Source organism: Bubalus bubalis, chromosome 20 (genome assembly GCF_019923935.1).
Source record: "Bubalus bubalis isolate 160015118507 breed Murrah chromosome 20, NDDB_SH_1, whole genome shotgun sequence".
Taxonomy (NCBI): domain Eukaryota; kingdom Metazoa; phylum Chordata; class Mammalia; order Artiodactyla; family Bovidae; genus Bubalus; species Bubalus bubalis.
Genome location: NC_059176.1, coordinates 42,080,921 through 42,102,180, shown reverse-complemented (window position 1 = coordinate 42,102,180; position 21,260 = coordinate 42,080,921). Strand labels below are relative to the sequence as shown.

At 54.4% G+C, this 21,260-nt stretch overlaps 2 protein-coding genes across 7 annotated transcripts in view; one reads left to right on the top strand and one right to left on the bottom strand.

Moving 5' to 3' along the window:
* The window catches only part of APBA2 (amyloid beta precursor protein binding family A member 2), a 137,404-nt gene extending 133,000 nt beyond the window's left edge, over positions 1 to 4,404 (top strand). For all 6 annotated transcript variants that reach the window (XM_044932769.2, XM_006066407.4, XM_025271825.3 and 3 more), the window contains 2 exons: positions 580 to 720; positions 3,276 to 4,404. In XM_044932769.2, coding sequence (XP_044788704.2) covers positions 580 to 720; positions 3,276 to 3,347 — 213 coding nt within the window. In that variant the 3' untranslated portion in view covers positions 3,348 to 4,404. The remainder of the gene's footprint in view (positions 1 to 579; positions 721 to 3,275) is intronic.
* Positions 4,405 to 5,323: 919 nt separating this feature from the next.
* The window catches only part of FAM189A1 (family with sequence similarity 189 member A1), a 242,225-nt gene continuing 226,288 nt past the window's right edge, over positions 5,324 to 21,260 (bottom strand). The window contains exons 8-11 of the mRNA XM_025271827.3: positions 16,744 to 16,819; positions 11,067 to 11,285; positions 9,566 to 9,640; positions 5,324 to 8,506 (exon numbers count right to left, since the gene is read on the bottom strand). Coding sequence (XP_025127612.3) covers positions 8,187 to 8,506; positions 9,566 to 9,640; positions 11,067 to 11,285; positions 16,744 to 16,819 — 690 coding nt within the window. The 3' untranslated portion in view covers positions 5,324 to 8,186. The remainder of the gene's footprint in view (positions 8,507 to 9,565; positions 9,641 to 11,066; positions 11,286 to 16,743; positions 16,820 to 21,260) is intronic.

The window sequence follows — 21,260 nt, the reverse complement described above, 5'->3', positions numbered from 1 at the left end:
TGGTTCCTTCTGCAGAGGTCCCAGTAGGCTGGGACTTCGCCACAGAGGATGGAAGAGAGGAGGCTGGTCATTTCCACATTGCTTAGGCCAGCCCAGGAGGAGGTTGTGGGGTGCATGGTGTCAGGTGAGGGGGATGTGCATGTCCCCTCCTCCCGGGAACACAAAAGGAGAGCGTCCCAGAAACAGGACTGCCAAGGAGACAGTTTCCCCTGTCACTACCTGGTGCAGGAGTGTGGGGAGGTACATTTGTTGGCCGGGGTAGCAGTGACTGTCTTCACTGGAAAGAGCAGAGTGGCTGCTGGAGAATCTTCCAGAACGGGCTTTACTTGTGTACCACTACGATCCAGGAACAGAGGCCCCAGGATGGAGGGGCAGGTTCTCCCACAGCCATTTCCAAGCACATTCTAAATCATTAATCTCTCAGTTTGTGAGTCAGCAGAGCATTTGTAGGAGCATCTGTCCTGGGGGCTTCATCCTTCCGGTGGTTAATTCTCCCCACCTTTGGGGGCAGGAGGAGGCTGGCAGGCAGGGCGGGGACACTAAACTGATGACACCCCAACCCCACCCCGTGTCACTTAGATCTGCAGCCTCATGCGTGGGGGCATCGCGGAGCGGGGCGGTGTCCGTGTAGGCCACCGCATCATCGAGATCAACGGGCAGAGCGTGGTGGCCACCGCGCACGAGAAGATTGTCCAGGCGCTGTCCAACTCGGTGGGAGAGGTGAGAGGTCACTGCCTGAAGCCAGAACTGGGCTCTCGGGACCCAAAGTCTCTAGGACCTGACATCAAATTCCCAAGGGCATGTAGGTGCACTGGGACTTCCGAGAGCCCCTCAGGGGCCAGTCAGCTGAGCTGGGCTGTATCTCCTGGGGGAGCCCGTGGCAGGCGGGGTTCAGCGTCCTCTCCTTGCTCTGGTTACCTGTGCGTTCAACAGGATGGGTGGGCACTGGGTGGAGACTTGAAGGCTGGCCCTGCTGCACTGCCCACTCCCACTCTGCTGGCTTCAGGCCTGCCTGCCTTTTTCTGCTGCTCTCTGGCATAGGCATGAAGCTGGTCTGAGGATGGTCACCGGGTGGGGGGTTCAAGGGGGAGTTCAAAAGGGAGCAGGGTTCCTCAAGAGAGATGTAGGTGCTGGGGGAGTGCCAGCCCAGTGTTGGCACAGAGGCCTCCCCAGTATGAGGTGGGGTATAGGGCTGTGTGTCGCAGGCAGTCAGGGTAAACAGGTGAGGGTCTCCCTGGGAGAAGCCTGGGTGATCACAGTACAGAAGGAGCAGACGAGACAGAGCAGAGAGGTGGGTGGCACAGGGGACGGGTCTGAAGGCAGGTGCTGGGCGGGGAGTTTGGGTTTGATTCGAGGGTGGTGGGGACCCCAGGGGCCATGTGCGGAGGGAGGGCTCTGGGGCAGTGTGGGGGCATGGCTTCCTCTTCACAGCCTGGGGGTAAGTGGGTGGGTGGGGGTGCTCTCTTCTGGAGGGGTCTTCAGATTGCATCGGTCAGGACACATTTCCTGGGGCCACGGGGACCTACTCAGGTTTTGTGAAAGTCCCAGGGCTGGGGGGAGAGGGCTTCCCTGGTAGCTGGTAAACAATCCAAACCATTAGACCAGGGTCTTCACCTGCAATGCAGGAGACCCTGGTTTGATTCCTGGGTCAGGAAGATCCCCTGGAGAAGGGATAGGCTACCCATTCCAGTATTCTTCAGGCTTCCTTGGTGGCTCATACAGTAAAGAATCAGCCTGCAGTGCAGGAGACGTGGGTTCAATCTCTGGGTCAGGAAGATCCCCTGGAGGAGAGCATGGCAACGCACTCCAGTATTCTTGCTTGGAGAATCCAATGGACAGAGGAGCCTGATGGGCTACAGACCATGAGGTCATGAAGAGTTGAACATGACTGAGGAACTAGGCACACAAGGCTTGGGGTGGGGGGTAGTTACCCTTCCCAAGTAGGGGCGTATGCTGAATCTTAGGAAGGAGGGGCCAGGTAGGCATCGCTGGCCGCCTTTTACAAATGGCTTCGGAGAAAGTAGAATCCAATTTTCCTACGTAGATGCTTGGGGGCAGCCATCAGCCTTATGCTTCTCAGGGAATCAGTAGTGTGGGAGAGTGGGGGGTGGGGAGCAGGTCGGGGAGCAGGTGTGGGGGTGGGATAGGCAGCTGGAGAAACGCTTTTGCCTCTCCAGACCCAAGGTGATGGTTATCAGGGATGCTGGAATGTGGGCCGGGGCGGGAAGCCCTTCAGCCTGGGTGGACCTCGTGCTGGACTGGCTGGCTCTGGGAGTGACAGTGGAGTCTGCGTTTCCCATCATTGCTGAACATGTTTGGGAAATGAGCTGCTGATCAGCTAGAGCTGGTGTTCTGCTGGGCCGTGGGGGTGGGTTTCTGATTGAGGAAATACAGAGAATGAACCTTCTGATGGGAAAAACCCTCACAGGATGACAAAAGAAAGAACAGCTAATTGGATCACACAGATCCTAGTGCTGAGGATGCCGGTGGGAGGCTATAGTCAGAAAACCTATCAGCCAGGTTGGCCTGTCAGGGTCACTCAGATGAGGCCTGAGAGCTGTTTGCCCAACCTAGGGGTGGACTGCACCCCTGGCCCTTCTCCTGGAGGTCTGCCAGCCCGGCCCTTAGAGCCACAGCCACCCACAGGGGCCTGAGTACGGCCGGGTCCGGGCTGGCTTGGGGAGCAGGATGCTCAGAGGAAGCAGGAGCAGAGCCCGGAGCCTTGGCGGGAGTTGGGGTATGTGCCCCGCACAGTGGGCCTCCCTGGGCAGCCGTCTGTGTGTTATAGGTGGCCCAGCCTCCTTGGTGCCAGCGACTGAGGCCAGGTTCCTGCCCCCAGCACACGCGCTCTGTCTGTGTAAGCCTCTGGTTCTTCTGCTGAGGCAAAACTCGCCCCTTGCAGTTTCTAAGAAGGTCTGGGCACCCTGGCCTGCCCTTCCCATGGGCAAAGTCCAGCTTTTCACCCAGCCGGTGTCAGGTTGAGGTGAAGGGAAGACCAGCCCTTGACCTCATGGAAAACCCTCTAAAGACCCGGAAGGGAGCCCAGATCATCGTCTGCAGGGGCAGTAAACGCTTTCTGAGTCGCCATCTGGGGTGGTGACCTCAGGCGGGCCATTCTTCCTTTCCTTGGCCGCTGGCAATTTACACAGGATGTGCTCAGGATGCTTGGGCATCACTGGCCTTGCGATGCTTGTTTTTGGGGGTGCGTGGAGGGGAGGGAGACGTGGAGGCAGGGAGGGCCGGGTCAGCCCCCCACCTCTCTCTCTCATCGGCAGATCCACATGAAGACCATGCCTGCCGCCATGTTCAGACTGCTCACAGGCCAGGAGACCCCGCTGTACATCTAGGCTGCCTGCCTGCACCCTGATGAGCGGGAGCCAGACCCAGGACCTGACCCCTGACCCCACAGCGCACCCGAGGACACCAGCTCTGCTGAAGGGCATGCCCTCATCACCCACTTTTATTTTTTGGACTAAAAGGGGTATGTCTGAATTCAAGGAGGATCCCAGGAAGCAGTCTCTGTAGAACAGTCCAGTGTTTTGCCGCATCCCGAGTTTTCTCACCGCGATGGGCGAGGGCTTGTCTGTACTTCCGTGTGGTGCGGAGCCAGTGTGCAGGGCGGACGTGGGGACCTCTGGCCACAGCTGCGCAGGAAGCCCCGGGGGGGACAGCGAGCTCAGGGTGGGGGGCAGCGGCAGTGCCCCCACCCTCTGCAGGGGCTCAGGCTCCTGCAAGGAGGGTGCCCAACGGCCGAGCATGGGCGGCCAGCTCTCAGGATGTGACCGGTCACTGAAGCCGGGTGATCATGTTTCTGAGAAAGGAGACGTCCCCGAGTTACATAAAGGGTGATGTCCACAACCTCAAGACTCCACACTTAGACAATATCACCGTTTTGACTCTTATCCGACAACAAGCCGCTCTTCAGACAGTAGGCTTTTCCGACGATCTGTGACCACACCTGCTGTCCATGCTCACCTGTCCACTGGTCCCTGGACGCCCCTGGGCAACCTCCCGCCTCTGTGGGCCAGCTGCCTCATCACAATCTCTGCATCCACGCATCCACACATGCGCTCTCGCCTCGGACACCAGACCCACACCGGACACTTGTGGTCCCTGGGGCCCCACGTCTGGTCTCTTCGCTGATAGCGGCAGCGTTCCTTGTGTGTAGATCAAGTGCAGCGTAGTCTAGCCCTGCCCGCAGAGCTCAGCGATCACCGATGTTGTTCTGTCTGGAAGTCTCTCTCTTGGGCCCAGGCCTTGAAGAAAACACTGTGACTTAAGAAGCCTTACCATGCGGTAACTAAGCTCTAGGACCACTGGACGAGGGTGACCTGTGTGTTGCATGCCGCCGACCTTGGGAAGACTCGCTAATACCACTAATAAACCTGAGGTCACGATGGAAAGCTGTCCTGCGGTTGGTTTGTTGACAGGGACGCAGCCGCCTAGCTTCCCTTTGACTCTGTGCCTCTCTGTCCAGCTCTGGAAGGGGGTCTTCTCGCTGGGTGTGAGGCCTTTGGGCATGAATTGGTCAAGGGAGAGCAGGGATGGGGGGTCTTGGGCTTCTCCTGGCTTAGATTGGAATTGCCTCTGTAGAGGCATGTGCGTGGATAGAAAAGGAAGCTGGCCCACTCGCAGCACTGGCTCCTTGCCTGCAGCCACTCTGCAACCCATCTAGCGTAACAACAGGACTGACCATCACTGACTGCACTTCGTGGTCATTGTCCTGTGGCATGGGAAGGCGGGGTGAGCCTGGGATTTGGTCAGAAGCACTGGTTTGTGTCCAGCATGTTAGCCGGGGACACTGGACAAGCAGGGCCCCTTCTCTGGCTGGGATCCTGGCTCCATGCTGTGAGCTAATAACCAGGGCTGGACCACACTATCAGTGAGAGCTGGAGGGCAGAGGCCTCAGCTCAGGGGGGCCAGGGGGCTGGCTCTGCAGTGCCCTGGATGAGGTAGGTGAACAGGCTACAGTGGGGAAGCCCGTGGCTAGCAAATGACATGGGGACAGGTGCCCCATCAAACAGTAACACATTAAAAACAAAATTAAAGAGGGCTTTAAGCCAGCTTCAATCCCTCCCAGAAGCCAGGGTGCATCCCACGGAGGGACAGCTAGAGGCCGGCATCTGTGGGACCTACCTGTGTCTAGGCACCTGTCTTGTCCCTGTCTCTAGAAGCATGTTAGGAAATGCATGTCAGGGGGCCAGGGGTGATCACACTCCCTTCCTGGCTGTCCAGCCTGACCCTGGCTCAGAACCTGGTCACCAGCAGTGACACATGGTTCTCAGAGTCTGTCTGTCCTAGTCAGACCTCAGAGACACAGAGGCCAGAAATAGCTTTTATTAAAACACTGATCATTATGAAAACACCTTGAGGTACATCAAATACAGCCTGCCAGTTGTACAAACAGGCTTGAAAACAATTTCCTATAAATTCTGCCTTCATAGCAGCATCTGTGGATTGGTACAGCCAAGGGGAGAAAAACATCCATTTAAAATGAGATTTCTTTTCCATGGTTTGTTACAAGAATTTAATTTGTATCACTGTTGCCAGCTGAAGGGGCCCATAAGTCCTTGGAAAGGAAAGCTCCCTGATGTTTGACAAAGATTTGGGGTCCAGCATGCCCCCATCTCAGCATCCCTGTGGTCCCTGGGGAAGGAAAAAGTCCCTGCTGTTTGACGAAGATTTAGGGTCCAGCACGCCCCCATCTCAGCATCCCTGTGGTGCCTGGGGGTGGGGGGTCTGATGGCAGTGTCCTGACAGGCTCTGACTCCGAGGTAAGCCGGCCCTCTGGGGAAGGACGGGGAGTCAAGGGAGCAAAGGCACCAGACCCCATGCAGGGGGCATCCTGTGCCTCGGCTTCCACCATAGCCCCTGGCGGCCCTCCTATTGGCAGTTAACCAGGGCAGGCAGCACAGGGCTGAGTGGGCGCGGGTGCAAAAGTGACGGGGGAACCAGCTTTCCCTGTGGCCAGGCACCCACATGGCCTGGGGCTCAGGGTGCTCGATGCAGGGACCCTGGTTCCTGGATGTCACTGAGTAGAGTGGGGTTGAAGGTGCTGGGGCCCCAGCCCGCTGCCAGGCACTGCTCTCTTCCTGGGACCTTTCCTGGAAGCTGGGAGCCAGGCCCTGTGGGAGCCCACGTGGTTGCCAGGCCCTCAGGATGTGCTAGTCCAGTGGAGCAGGACTCAATGCAGAGTCCTCATCCAGAAACACTGAGTGTGAGAACGTGTCTGAGGACTGAGCACTGAGAACACCTAGATGAAGGGCTTTGGGCCAGAGTGCCCACCTGCACCCAGGTGGAGGCACAGGCTGCGTCAGGTGTCCAGCAGCAGGAGATGTGTCCCCGTGCAGGGAGGTGATGCAGAGGACACGGAGCACCAGGCAAGGCCTCCTAGGGGGTCATCTGTCCGGCTGCTCAGTGACAGTTCCAACGCCCACAAGGTCAGGCCTCACTCGAGCGACAGCCACATCTGAGACTGCAGGTTTAGCCTAGGAATCCACTGTGTGAGCCCCCAAGCCTGACGTGGGCCCCCCTGCCCACCCAGGTGAGCCGCCTGCAGCCTGCAAAGCTCTGGCTGCCACCCCACAGAGGCCCAGATGAAGAGGTGCAGGCTGGAGGCTCAGGGGAGGCCCCTTGGAAAAACCATCAATTTACTTTACCTACAGAGAGTGGCTTTGGGGACTTCAAAAGCCCTCAGCTGAGAAAAATTAAGAGATTTTCATTTTACAGTCTGGATAAAGTGCTCATAAATTCATCTCTGGGATGTCTCGAGTGGAGAAGTTCCGGCTGTCATCAGAGGCCTGAGTAGATATTGGTCCAGTTCTTACCTCTGGGAGGCGGTGATCAATGATAATGTGACTGAAACAAAGTGTTCACAGCTGACCGTCACCTGGGCTTCCTACCTTGGGGTCCAGGGGCTCCTCTGGGTGTCTGGGCTGGAAACACTCTCCCAGCCACCCTCTCCCCACTCCCTGACACACCCCAGCACACTGGCCCAGGCTGCTGGACCCCTGGCAGTGGTGGGCACCTACCTGGCCCAACCCCCACACTCCCCGTGTTGGGCCCGTGGGTTGAGGACTGTGGGATTCAGCTGTCTTGTCTCACAGGAGCCACCAGCCAGTCCAGGATGACACTGTGGCTGCAGAAAGTTGAGGATGGTGCTGCCTTGGGGCCATGATTGGGAAGTAGCTGCTGCTGAGGTCACCAGAGCTAGGGGTCTGGGGGCGTGGCACGAAGATCCAGGGCCCCCAAGGAGGCTTTTGCACACTCAGGGTGGGGTTTATGGAAAGGGATGGACAGCCCGCATCTTCCAAAGCAGATGCAGCCGCTGCTCAGCTGGGGAAGGGGCTGCTCTGGGTCATGAGATCCCTTGAGGCCAGTCTGGCCAAGGTGGATGCAGGAGAACCCTGGGGGCATCCACAGGGGCTTGCTGTTCCAGGACAAAGTGCTCTGTGCCGAGCGGGTTAAAAAGACAGCGAAGAAGCTGCCAGAGAGGAAGCAGGGAAGATGCTCTGGTTGGTGGTGGGTGGAGCAGGGAGGGGTTGCCAAGGAGACAAGGTGATGGGGGTCTCTCAGAGCCCCTAGTCCCAGCCATCTGTCCCCCAGGGTGGCTGGGCCACTGGGGTGTCCCTCATTGTGTATGTGTTCACCAGATGTGGTGGCCGTGTTGCCCTTCGGGCAGATGGCTGAGCCCAGGATGCCATCTGGGCTAGAATTACTTAATTTCCTTAACAATCAGCATCTGAGACCGGGTAGATCGTGGATACAAACCACAAGGGAAAATGGACTCACTGCCTAATGCCCTGCTTGACCCGCTTAAACACTAAATTAAGTCAGGGGTGGGGAGGATCCTGCTCCTCCACAGCCCCAACCTTGAAGATACTTCAGTTCAGCTAGATGCACGACCCTGTCACTGGATTCCTGTTGCTCAGCTCGTTCAAGGCGCCATCTGCCTGACAGCACCAAGGATTCACAAGGGACACGGGAGAGTCGTCTGCTGTGTCACTGGGCTAGGTAGGAAGTGTCACCCCCAGAGAACAGTAGACGGGGTTCTCGTCCAGGGCAGAGCAGCTGTTTCCTGCCTGAGCCACCCTGGATCGCAGCCTCTCCCCACAGGCCTGGTGCCCCTGTGGGGACTCAGGCACCAGTTCATCCGCATCTGTGTCCACGCCCAGACGGAGGCGCTGTCACAGCTGGCCCAGGACACGGGTGCTGAGGACAGCCTCCTCCATGAGGCACTCCTCAGGGGGCACAGCTGAGTGGGCAGAGCCCACCACGTGCCTCACCTCCACGGGCAGGGAGCTGCTCGAGTGCTCCAAGAACTTGGCCACCAAGACCCTGGCGTCCTCAAAGGCCTTGCTGTCCACTAAGGAGCGCAGCCGCTCTTTGGAAACTGTCTGTAAGGCCTCTGGCGTTGACCGTGGGTCTGCTTTCCAGGCGTCTGATTCCCTGGGTGAGAGCTGGTGCCGACAGGCGCAGGCGGCTGTGATTGAGTGAGACAGGGTCGCTGAAAATTGGGGGAAAGACACAATCTGAGAACAACGGACACAAAACAGAAGGCAGCCGTCCAGGAATTTCTTGAAAAGCAAACACAGGAATGATTTGGACAAACTCTCTGCCCAGATTCCTGTCTCCCAGCCTGGCCCTCACTTCCTGTGTCCCTCTGTGCCTGGCCCCTCGCACCCCTGAGTTCAGCCTGCGTTAACCTAGAGGGGCTGCAGCCTCCTGGAGCTGAAGGGCTGGGGATGGGAGGGTGGGATTCAAAGCTTGCTGGCGAGATAGGGGCTGGGCAGGGGTCTCAGTTCTCTGCTGGAATTCGCAAGCATTGTGTGTGTTGGGGGGATGGGGTGTGATGCCCCTTCTCAGCCTTCCCCAGCTCTATGACCTTTGCCCTTGAGGGCTGGACGGCATCTGGACACACATCTGCCTGGAGAGCAGAGCAGAGGGTGGCAGAGGGCAGTGAGATTCCCTCCCCATGTCAAGGACAGACAGCAGCCATGCCTCTCGAGGCAGCCAGCCCAGGGCCCAGGGCTCCCATGCCAAGGGCAGGGAAATGACACCAGCTCCTAGCAGGGTCGTGGTCTCTCTGGATGACCCACAGAAAGAACCCCGTCAAGGAACCCAGCTCCAGGCGGTCAGCTGTGATGAGTTGCCAAGGACCAGCCTAAGGCCTGGCCTGCCCCATCTATGTTGCAGGTCACACAAGAGAACACATTCTGGGTGGTCTGGGGTGTGTTTTGTGGCAGTGAGCAATCCTGGTAATGAAGCATGAGAAACTGTACAAGACTCACACATGGGGGGTGGGGGCCTCTCCCCTCCAAATAGAAACTCATAAATACAGTAAAACCAGTGATAAATCAGGTGTAGCCTCTAATACAGCCCACCAAGAGAGTGGGGAATGGTGGAGGGCAGCCCATCTTCCAAACCCAGAGGGCTGGGTCTTCTACATGCCTGGACCACTCTGGGAGGGGCTGGTTGGGTTTAGACACAAGGCAGCTGAGGACCACTGGTACTTCCGCCCCCTGTGCAGAAATTATCAAAGGGTTTCAGAAAAGGGGTGTCTCACCAGTCCCCAGTGCTGCTCGGGACAGTCCTGCTTCGAGGTCCTGGCTGCAGGATGGGGTGTGTGAAGAGGCATCACCTTAACCAGAAAGAGTTCAGTTAATACATAGCCCAGGGGGAAGGAATTCCCGATAATATTGTAGTGACCCTCCTGTGTCTAAGATGGACATCAGACATAAGGCCAGCAGTGGAGACCCCTGAATATAAACCCGGGGGAGGAGGTCCCCTGGCCTGTCACTTCCTCAGCACAGCCTCAGCAAAGGGCAGCCAGCCGGCACCACTGACAAGCCCAGAGCCCTTCATCCCAATCCCCATCCACATCTGGGGGTCCAGGCGCCTGGGAGGCACGTGCTTTTGATGAACAAAACAGTAACTGTCAGAGGTGACAGCATGGAGAGGCAGTCACAGGGGTGACAGCTTGTAAGCAAGCCATCACTGCTCTTTAGATCCATCCCTAACATGTCAGGGTTTGCAGAGCATGAGCTTCACTGGAGGGGTGAGGAGCAGGGACCCCAATTGGGTGGTGGTAGCCCTAAGGGTCTTAGAAACATCTGAGCCAGGAGCACGTGAGCAGCTGGTGCATCCTCAGGAGAAGGTTCTGGGGGAGGTGGTGGGTGAGCTGGCCGGGGGTGCAGGAGGGATGGGAGGGGTGCTGACCAGAAGCGGCAGAGGCACAGCCTGTACTTTCCAGTGGGGCACCTCAGGCAGTGACCTGGGTGGACACCGGCTCCATGCAGGGATGGGGTTCTCCTGGGGGCAGGATGGGATCTAATCCACCTGGGGTTCAGCTGGACAAGACCATTGACTGGTCCAGGCGCCACTGGTCTCCTCTGACTTCTTTCACTGTATGGACAAGTCCCCACAGCGATGGTACTTGTGGTCAAGGGCCCCCCAACTTTTAGTGGCACAGACCCAGGAGGATGTGGGGGTCCTCCAACTTCAGGATGTATGAGACCCCCTAGGGCGTGCTGTTGGACTGCAAGGTGCAGGACCCTGGGGCCAGGTCTCCCATCCTGGGGGCGCCTAATGTCACGTGGACAATGCTGACCTGACCCAGCATGCCCATGATGTGTCTGCCGGGGGTGGCATCGGCTGGCAGACAACCCCTGTCCAGCGGTGTCACTGAGATGCAGCCAGGTCTTACGTGGCTCCTTGTCCCACCAGATCCCTCAGCAGACACAGGCGCTTCCCACAAGTGTGTAACCCAGGCTGGTCCTGGTGGGGGAGTCACCCAGGCTGAGACGGATACAGACTGTGGGCTCTGCCTGACCCGAGGCCTCACGGGCCCCAGAGCTGGTGTGAAGCTTGCAGGTTAACGCCAAGGCTGGCAGACCTGCCCAGAAGGCTGTCATCTCCCCAAACCTCTGTCCGCCTGCCCTCCTCCCTGACTTAGCAGCAAGCTCAGTCGGAGCACAGCAGAAGTTGCAGGCTGGCCATCCCCCTTCCAGGCTTCGGACATCAAGTTCACATTGCCCATGTGGACAGAGGGGCTGGGGCCGCTGTACCTGTCGCCCTGGACGTGCATGAAGTGGGGTCACTGATGGAGCGGGCCATGCGCCTGGGACGTGGCCGCACCCGTGTGCCCTTGTGGGGGCCCTCAGGGGACGTGTGGTGGGGATGCGGGGTAGGTAGTGGGGTGCCCGTGGGGTCGTCGGGGGACAGGTGGCTCAGGCCAGGAGCAGCGCTGCCCTCGGAGGCCAGGAGGCTGGAGCTGTCGGCCAGTGCTGCAAAGAAAGGGACCCAAGTTAGTGCTGGTGACCACCGAGCCCCCCACCATGAGGGAGAGCATCCTCCAGAGTCCTCCCAGGGGGCAGGTGCAGCCCACCCTCCAAACTCCAAGCCTGGATAAAACCCTGTCATTGTGTGAGGCTGATAGTGCTCCGTGTGGAAAGGAGGGGGACCAGAATCACTCCAGGAGGGTCATGGGCTCCACAAGAGATTCCAAGTCAGAAACCAGCTGCACCTCCCATCCAGGGCATCCTGGGGCAGGGAGTCTGAAGCACAGGAAGGTGCACAGGAAGGGTCTCTTGCTCCAAGGGCAGGGCCTGTGCAGAGAGAGGTGGGGGCTTGAGGGACCCTAGCACCCCCAGCCAGGTCCCAGTGGGTCAGAGAACCTGTCTGCCCCCACACAGGCCCAGAGTGCAGCCCCTCATCAGGCAGGGGGTTAGCCAGGCCCTGACCACTCTGGGGGTGGCCTGGCACCAGGTATTGAACAAGCTGCCCTGACGCCCCAGGTGTGAGAACTGCTGCTCAGGCTGGGCTCCACCCCTTGCTTCTCCACAGGTGGCCCTGAGGCGGGACTGGATCAGATCCATCTAAACAGGGTCCCCAGCAGACCTGTATGCACACCAGGGCCTGAGTACCACCTCACTGCCCTGCCTTCCGACTGAAGTAGATGTTCAAGTTGAGTGGCCCACCTGGGGGACATGTGATAAGAAAGACAGCAGCTCGAACTCCTGCAGGGAGGTGAGAGGAAGCTTTGGGGTCGTTCTTTCCTCTCCTTCCTGTGGGTGCTGGGGGAGCCTCTCTATTCCCAGAGGTCCCAAGTGCCCCACATCCATGCACATCCTGTGCCCAGGGCCCACCCAGTCACCCGCAGTCCCTGGACAAAGATACGCAGCTGAGAGACGGTGGGAAAGAGGTGACAAGCGGCCAAGTGGGAGCTGGCTGAAGCGACCCTGTCCAGCAGCACCTGCGCTCAGCCACCCCCCTGCCCCGCTCTCCACTGCTGCCGCCCAAGAGGTGGTTTGAAACAGTCAGTCCCATCTGTCCATTTGGAAAAACAAAGATGAGCCAGATCTCACAGATTACATGCAAAAAAAAAAAAAAAAAAACTTCAGGATCATTAACACTTTCCTTCTTTAAGATACTGTAAGAAGAAATTATGTGAGAATAAACCTGCAGCCATGGGGTGGAGAAAGATTTTATAAACATGATATTGATAGAAACCATAAAGGAAAAGCCTGATACATTTGACAACAGAAGGAATGGCAAACTTGTGTATGGTGAAGGCCTCGTTAACAGGCTTTGGAAACAAAGCCTGAACGGGGGAAGCAAGCCTGTCATAAACAGGAAAACTGTCGCTCTTACACATTTCCTCACTTCTCTATTTAGCAAATATTTTTCTTATTTGTTGTTATCTGAGGTTATTAATATTTCTCCCGGCAATCTTGATTCCAGCTTGTGTTTCTTCCAGTCCAGCATTTCTCATGATGTACTCTGCATATAAGTTAAATAAACAGGGTGACAATATACAGCCTTGATGAACTCCTTTTCCTATTTGGAACCAGTCTGTTGTTCCATGTCCAGTTCTAACTGTTGCTTCCTGACCTGCATACAAATTTCTCAAGAGGCAGGTCAGGTGGTCTGGTATTCCCATCTCTTTCAGAATTTTCCAGTTTATTGTGATCCACACAGTCAAAGGCTTTGGCATAGTCAATAAAGCAGAAATAGATGTTTTTCTGGAACTCTCTTGCTTTTTCCATGATCCAGTGGATGTTGGCAATTTGATCTCTGGTTCCTCTGCCTTTTCTAAAACCAGCTTGAACATCAGGAAGTTCACAGTTCACATATTGCTGAAGCCTGGCTTGGAGAATTTTGAGCATTACTTTACTAGCGTGTGAGATGAGTGCAATTGTGCAATAGTTTGAGCATTCTTTGGCATTGCCTTTCTTTGGGATTGAAATGAAAACTGACCTTTTCCAGTCCTGTGGCCACTGCTGAGTTTTCCAAATTTGCTGGCATATTGAGTGCAGCACTTTCACAGCATCATCTTTCAGGATTTGGAATAGTTCAACTGGAATTCCATCACCTCCACTAGCTTTGTTCGTAGTGATGTTTTCTAAGGCCCACTTGACTTCACATTCCAGGATGTCTGGCTCTAGGTCAGTGATCACACCATTGTGATTATCTGGGTTGTGAAGATCTTTTTTGCACAGTTCTTCTGTGTATTCTTGCCATCTCTTCTTAATATCTTCTGCCAACCTAGATAGCACATTCAAAAGCAGAGACATTACTTTGCCAACAAAGGTTTGTCTAGTCAAGGCTATGGTTTTTCCTGTGGTCATGTATGGATGTGAGAGTTGGACTGTGAAGAAGGCTGAGCGCCAAAGAATTGATGCTTTTGAACTGTGGTGTTGGAGAAGACTCTTGAGAGTCCCTTGGACTGCAAGGAGATCCAACCAGTCCATTCTGAAGGAGATCAGCCCTGGGATTTCTTTGGAAGGAATGATGCTAAAGCTGAAACTCCAGTACTTTGGCCACCTCATGCGAAGAGTTGACTCATTGGAAAAGACTCTGATGCTGGGAGGGATTGGGGGCAAGAGGAGAAGGGGACGACAGAGGATGAGATGGCTGGATGGCATCACTGACTCGATGGACGTGAGTCTGAGTGAACTCCAGGAGTTGGTGATGGGCAGGGAGGCCTGGCGTGCTGTGATTCATGGGGTCGCAAAGAGTCGGACAAGACTGAGCAACTGATCTGATCTGATCTGATTGTTGTTTGGTTGCTAAGTTGTATCTGACTCTGCGACTCCATGAACAGGAATATGGAAAACCATGAATATGAACTCTATGCCAGGCTCCTCTGTCCATGGGATTTCACGGGAAGGAATACTGGAGTGGGATGCCAATTCCTTCTCCAATTTTTCTTATAAATCTAAAAAAAAAAAACTTCTAGAGAAAAAAATGGACCCCCAAACAGACCTACAAGTTGATAATAAACATGTAAAAAGGTATAGAAACCCAATCCTGTGTGAGTGTCAAGTTCACCTTTAAGAGTGGTTAAGGTCCCCAGGAGTGACAATGTCTGGGGGGTGGGGGTGGGGTGGGGTTTGTAACAAGCACCCTTGGTGGGAACATGAACTTGTAATAAAACGTTTCCAGGACACAGTGTGGTCAATACCCCCAAGTCCATGTTCCCCTGGACTTGGCAGTTTTCCTCGCTGGAATTTATCCCAAGGAAATAATTGGGAAGGGCCCAAAATCAAGTGTATAAATGTAGGAAAGAAAGAACACTTTCCTGTTTCATTAGAAAAGTTTAGACCTAGACATTGTCGTCATAAGTACTATAAAGTCTTTTCAAGATTACCCAGCAGAGTGTTAAAAGTCTTTTGAATAGTATTCATTCCTGTGGACTCTGATCCCAATTCCCCCTTCTCTTTTACTGCTTTATTGGGGTGTAATTTGTATGCAAAAGCCCTGTATATATTTAATGTATATAATTTGATGAGATGGGACATATGCACACAAAATTGATCCCAAGTTTCTCAATGTCAGTGAAAGTCCAGTGATTGAGTTCCTCAAGGACATGCAGTCACAGAGAGACAAATGTGACTTATCTCTGAATATATGTCATTAATAGAAACCTGATAAAACTAGAACAACATTGCAGGAAAAACTCATGGTCCAAGGCTGGTAACTCTCATTTCTGCACACCGCCCTCAACTCCTTGGCTTGTGTCGTGTGACTGTATCTTTGGGCTTCCCAGGTGGCTCAGAAGGTAAAGAACCTGCCTGCAGTGCAAGAGACATGGGTTTGATCGCTGGGTCAGGAAGATCCCCTGGAGAAGGAAATGGCAACCCACTCCAGTATTCTTGTCTGGAGAATTCCATGGACATAGGAGCCTGGTGGCTATAGTCCATAGGGTCACAAAGAGTCGGACAAGACTGAAGCGACTTAGCATGCACGCATGCAATAAATGCGTTCAGCAAGGTTGTCCGATTTGAGGTGAACGCATGAGTGAATCCCGAGTCATAGTCAGTCACACATACTGACCGTGAACATGCGGAAACCAAAGGTGTAAATCCAGTGCCGATGACAGTTTCTCCAGAGAAAATGAAACATGTAACACGCACACCAACAAAACCTGCCCAGGATCCGTAGGTGAAAATGATACTGTGAAACCACAGTGAAATCCACATAGACAGACTGTGTTCCTGCCTTGGAAGATTCAGCTTTAGAAAGATGGTGATTCCCTAAAATACTGAACAAATGAACTTATTCTACACAACAGGAGCAGACTCAGATACAGAGATCAGACTTGTGGTTGCCAAGGAGGAGAGAGAGTCAGAGGTGGGAAGGACTGGGAGTTTGGGATTAGCAGATGCAAACTAGTATGTAGAGACTGGACAAACAAGAAGGTTCTAATGTATGACACAGGGACCTATATTCATTATCCTGGATAAACCACATGGAAAAGAATATGAAAAAAGAATGTGTGTATATGTATAACAGAGTCACTTTGCTGTGCAGCAGAAATTAACACAATATTGTAAAAAAAAAAAAAAAAAGATAGTGATTCTGTTCGAATAGCTGCACAGGTTTAATGTGATTCCTATCAAGATCCCAACAAGATACAGGTGAACTGATTGGCTATGAAAAGACTCTTGCTCCTTGGAAGAAAAGCTATGACAAACCTTGACAGTGTACTCAAAAGCAGAGATACCACTTTTCTGACAAAGGTCTGTACAGTCAACGATATGATTTTTCCAGTAGTCATGTATGGATGTGAGAGTTGGACTGTGAAGAAGGCTGAGCACTGAAGGACTGATGCTTTTCAACTATGGTGTTGGAGAAGACTCGTGAGAGTCCCTTGGACTCAAGGAGATCAAACCAGTCAATCCTAAAGGAAATCAATCCTGCATATTCATTGGAAGGACTGATGCTGAAGCTGAAGCTCCAATCCCTTGGCCACCTGATGCGAAGAGCCAGCCTGTTGGAAAAGACCCTGATGCTGGGAAAGATTGAAGGCAGAAGGAGTAGGGGACGACAGAGGACAAGATGGTTGGATGGCATCACTGACTCAATGGATGTGAGTTTGGGCACACTTTGGGAGACAGTGAAGGACAGGGAACTTGGTGTGCTGCAGTCCATGGGGTTGCAAAGAGTCGGACACGACTGAGAGTCTGAACAACAACAGCAAATGAGGGAAAGGGCGCTGGGGTGAGCGAGGCGGACAAAGCCCCCTGGGGAAAGTATGAGGTTCCCAGGTCTGACCACTGGGGCAGAGGAGGAGGATGTGTGGAGCCTCCCCTGTACCTAGCAGAGGTGGCTCCAGCAGCTCCCATCCCTTCAAGAGGAGGAGACAGAGGATGTAACAGGAGAAGAGAAGAAAAAGGGAGGAGGAGACATGCCTGGAAGACTACCATCTTAAGTGTTCCAGACTGAAGAGGGTGTACTTACCTTGTGAGCTGAAGCCCGCAGCGACGTCGGGGTCCCCGGGGCTGGGTTCAGTCACTTGCGGGTCCGTGCTCGGGAGCTGCAGTGAGAAACGGGATGTGGGTGGTCTGCTGTCTGAAGGGTGCATCACAGCCACCTCTAGAAAGGCGGGTTGACCCCAGAGCTCGTCTTCCACAGACGTGTGAGCAGGGCTCCAATCTTCTCCCCTGAATGTGTGGGGTGGGTGGAGGGAGACGCCATTTCCAAGACTGAAGCTCCTTCCTTGGACCTTCTGCACTCAACCGTGTGCTCACCCTGAGAGCCCACCCTGAGCCCACTCGCCTTCCACTCACAGGCACTGTCTGGGACTGATGGAGGTCACACGGTCCCTGCCTCACCAGAGGCAACAGGACAGCCCTTCCCTCACCCCCACCCCCTCCTCTCTCCCTGCCCTCATCCTGGGAAGAGAAGGACCATGGCACCAACATTCATGGCACCACAGTGCTCTGGGCTAGCAGTATGCACACAGGCAGGCACTGAACACGCTCCGCACTCCCCAGGGCTGTGTGCACCCGGCCTCCTCCTCTGCCTTCCCCTCACACGTGGGGTCAGGAGGCTGCTCCCAAGGCCAGGGGTCCAGGTGCACACGGAGCGTGTGCCAGGTTGACGCAGGCCCCCAAGCCCAGTGGGAGGGGGTGGCTGTGAAACTCGAATCAGGGTGCACGGTCCTCACACTTTTGCAGCTTTCTTCTTGAATGATTGTTAGGCCCAGAGAGGCCTGGGGAGTGTGAGGGGAGAGACCAGCCTCCTCTGCTGGGCAGGGATGGGGCACGTCTGCTCCTTGCCCACCCGCTTTGGGCTGGGATTCGCCCCAGGCTAGTGCATCTATGCCCTCCCTGCTTCAGGGCACAGCAGCCTCTCCCCTCCCCAGCCATGCACCTGAAGGCATGAACCCCGTGTGCACTGACCCTGTGCCCCTCATGAACACCATCCCTGGGTCCTCGTGGTGTTTCAGGATTGCTGGCCAGTAATGGGCTGGTGGAGGCTGGGAAGCTCAGGCGGGCTCTGTGGCAGGCCTGGTTCCAGCTCAGTAATTACATTTCTGTCTCCCTCCTGCTCAATCGAAAGCTTATAGAGGGTGCCCACCTTTCCTCTGTCAAGCAAGAGGGGGGATAGGCTACTGGCCCCCACCCCACTCCACCCCACCAGAGGGGTGAGCTGCACACCCACAGGGATCAGACAGGGAGGTGCCCCAAAGGTCCCTTGGATCCCACGTGTATATAATACCATCCAGCACTCAGCACTCCCTCTCTGCCGGGGAAGGATTGGTTGGGGTGAATTCACAACATCCACACCAGGTAACCCGTGTGGGAAATCTGTGTCAAGAATCTCCAGCCAGGGACATCCCTGGTGGTCCAGTGGCTAAGACTCTGTTCTCCCAGTGCAGGGGGGCCCGGGTTCAATCCCTGGTCAGGGAACTAGATCTCACATGCAGCAACTAAAAGTTCTCATGCTACAACTAAAGATTCCACACCCTGAAACAACAAAAAGATTCCACATGCCACCAAAGAAGATCAAAGATCCTACATTCGGCAACTAAGACTCTTTTTGTGATTTTTGCAGGAAGCTGTTTTTTTTTTTTTTTTTTAAATATTTATTTATTTGGCAACTAAGACTGGGCACAGCCAAATAAATAAATATTAAAAAAACAACAACATCAAAACAGCCCCCTTCAAAATCACAAAAAAAGGAACAGTGCCCAGAGGTTTGTTTCCTAACTCTTGCCTGTATCTAACCTTTTTGACTCCCTTTTCTTTTTTGTAGGAGTGGGTGGCAACTTCAGGCCTGAAAATAAAAAGCTTCTGGCAATAAAGAAATATAAATAAAACAAGAGAAGTAAAATCACTGCAAGACAAGGTCAGGAGGAAACTGGATTCATGTCATGTTTTGCAGAAGCGGCACCGGCTTCTCTCTGGCTCACAGTCAAACCTGGTGTCAAGAGGAGACAGCTTCTGGGAGCAGGGCATCCATCACCCTGGTGAGCAGGGTGTCAGGGTTGAACTTGAACGTGCCCCGCCCCCACCACCCCATGTCCAAGGCCACCTGGCCACAGCTCAGCTGTGGGGGAATGGCTGCTCACTTCAACCAGCATTGTCGGTGAAACACAGAGGCAGTGGAAGAAATATATTTGCGGCATAGAATTGGAGCTGAAATCTGAGTTTAGCAATAAAGGCTCATAACAGCTCCCACAGGACAGAGGGTGAAAGGGCTGGGAAAGGAGAGGCTGCATGAATGATGTAATGTGGATGCTCTGATGCCTGCATTTGTTTATTCCCAGATGTATTGTTTTGACCACTTATCGTAACTGAAAAGTCAATCGGCATTTAGGCAAATAAGCCAAGTTTCCCCATCTCCCTTTCTTGTAGGAAGCTGGGGCTAAGACGTCTTGTGTGGAAACTCTGCCCTATGTCTGTAACGAGTTTCCTACTCCTGGCTGAGGTCAGGCAGCTGTATCCTAGGTTCACAGAGTGCTGTCCTTGGGTCGGGGTGGGGGCAGTTATCAGCAATCGAGGAAAAGGGGCACTAAGGTTTTGGGCTCATGTTCCAAAACAATCTTTCAAGATACTTGACTTACAGGTCTTCAAATGTAAAAGTCATTTTGTCTGAAAATACAAATAATAACTTTGAGGCCTTGGGGTTGGACACAGCTCTGTCATGTCCCTCACCTCCTCACAACTTCTGGCCCCACCCACTGTATTGCCACCAAAATCCCTAAAGCCCTGCTAGGTCACATCCACCCCAGAGGCCCAGGTGCTCAAAGGAAGGTCTACAGTGTGGCATCCAGGGTCATCAATCTGCATCCACATCATTCCCGTGAACCCTCTTCCTGCCCACTAGGCCTCCACGAGGAGCTGCTCTGGCTCACAAGCCCCATCCACTCATGATGGCCCAGCTGGCCCTTCCTCCGAGGCCACAGAGAAGTCCATTTGTCCCTGTCCTGTGACCCCAAGGAAGGAGACCCCATTCACCTCTGGATCTTGGAACCTGTGAACCAGTGCACGGTATTACAGACCCCCCAGATCATGTGCAGGACATCAACCTGGCAAATTTGCCCACTTTCCTGTTGTAGAAAGAAACCCCCTGCTTCTAGTCCTGCCCCAAGCTCAGGCCACGGAGAAGAGAGCTTATCGCAGACCAAGTCAGAATGGAACCTGAATGAGGCCAAAACACATGGTCAAAATGAACATGCTGAGTGGCGGATTCATTTTGATATTTGGCAAAACTAATACAATTATGTAAAGTTTAAAAATAAAATAAAATTAAAAACAAAAACAAAAAACAAAATGAACATGCTGAGTTCAGAGGTGGCGGGGCGGGGCATGTTTCTTTCCAAGTCAAAAATCTATTGAGATGCGCGGCCTCTGCTCTGCTCAGACCTGCATGGCGTCTGCTTGTCTTTCTAGGGGCAGTTGTCTTCCTCTCTTTATCCAAAGGAGCACAAATAGGCAATTTATACACATCTGACCTAACAAGGGTGTAATTAACCTTCTCATCTTCCGGGGAGAGGGGCTCGTGCTGTAAGGGAGCTGCTCCTGACTGTCAAGTTAGGGGGAGGGCTGCCTGGGAGAGGGGGCAACTGGCAGGCCCAGTGTTCCCTCCATGGATGGGAGGGGCTCCTGGACTCCCAGCGCCCCCTACTCCCCCTGCTCCCCTGGGGTATCTGTGGAATTGGAAAGTGCTGCCAGGCCACAGGGTCAGAGAGAATCAGCCAGCGGCCCCTGGACTGGGAGGAGGAGGGGTGCGGTGGCCCTTTCATCGCAGATGCTGCCAGCCAGGCCCAGGGAAGGGGGGCCACATCCAGTGACAACAATCAATTGTGCAGGCGCTTGTAATCTGGCAGTGTCTGAGCCAACGCAAGCTCGTGTAAGATGGGTCTTTGCCCCTGAAAATTTCCTTCCCAAAATCCTGTGAAAGAAATCTCCACTTAGAGAATTCCTCATACTTTTGGAAAATGATGTCATATGGGTCTTAGAACAGGTATTACCATCATCATATTCCGATATAGTCTATTCTTCAGGAAAAAAAGAGAGTAAAACAGTGATAAATACTCAACATCCTTCTAGGTCCAAGTGTGGGGGTGCCTCAAATGTCACCCTCAAACCCAAAGCTGGATTCCAGCCCACTGGATCCTCGGAGGCCCAGCGGGGCAGGAGCGCGGCTGGGGCCTCTCGCTGGCTCCTGCTCTGCTGCTGTCCACAGGGTGGTGCACACAGACCTGAGAATCACTGCTTGGCTCCTCTCCTCTGGACATGGAGGGAATATGGAGATGCAGGCTAGGGGACTCCAGAGCTCTGTGTGGCAGACGGGTTGTGGTGCGAAGGGGGACATGGAGGGGGAGGTGGCAGGGGTCCCTCCCACCCCAAGGTGGCTGAGGAGAATCACACAGTCCTGTGGGCTTCCTGGGGTCTCCAGTTCCCCGGCCGCCCTGCCCAGTGCCCTTGATGGTTACAGGCTGAGCTGCCTGTCTGCTCCCGGGTCAG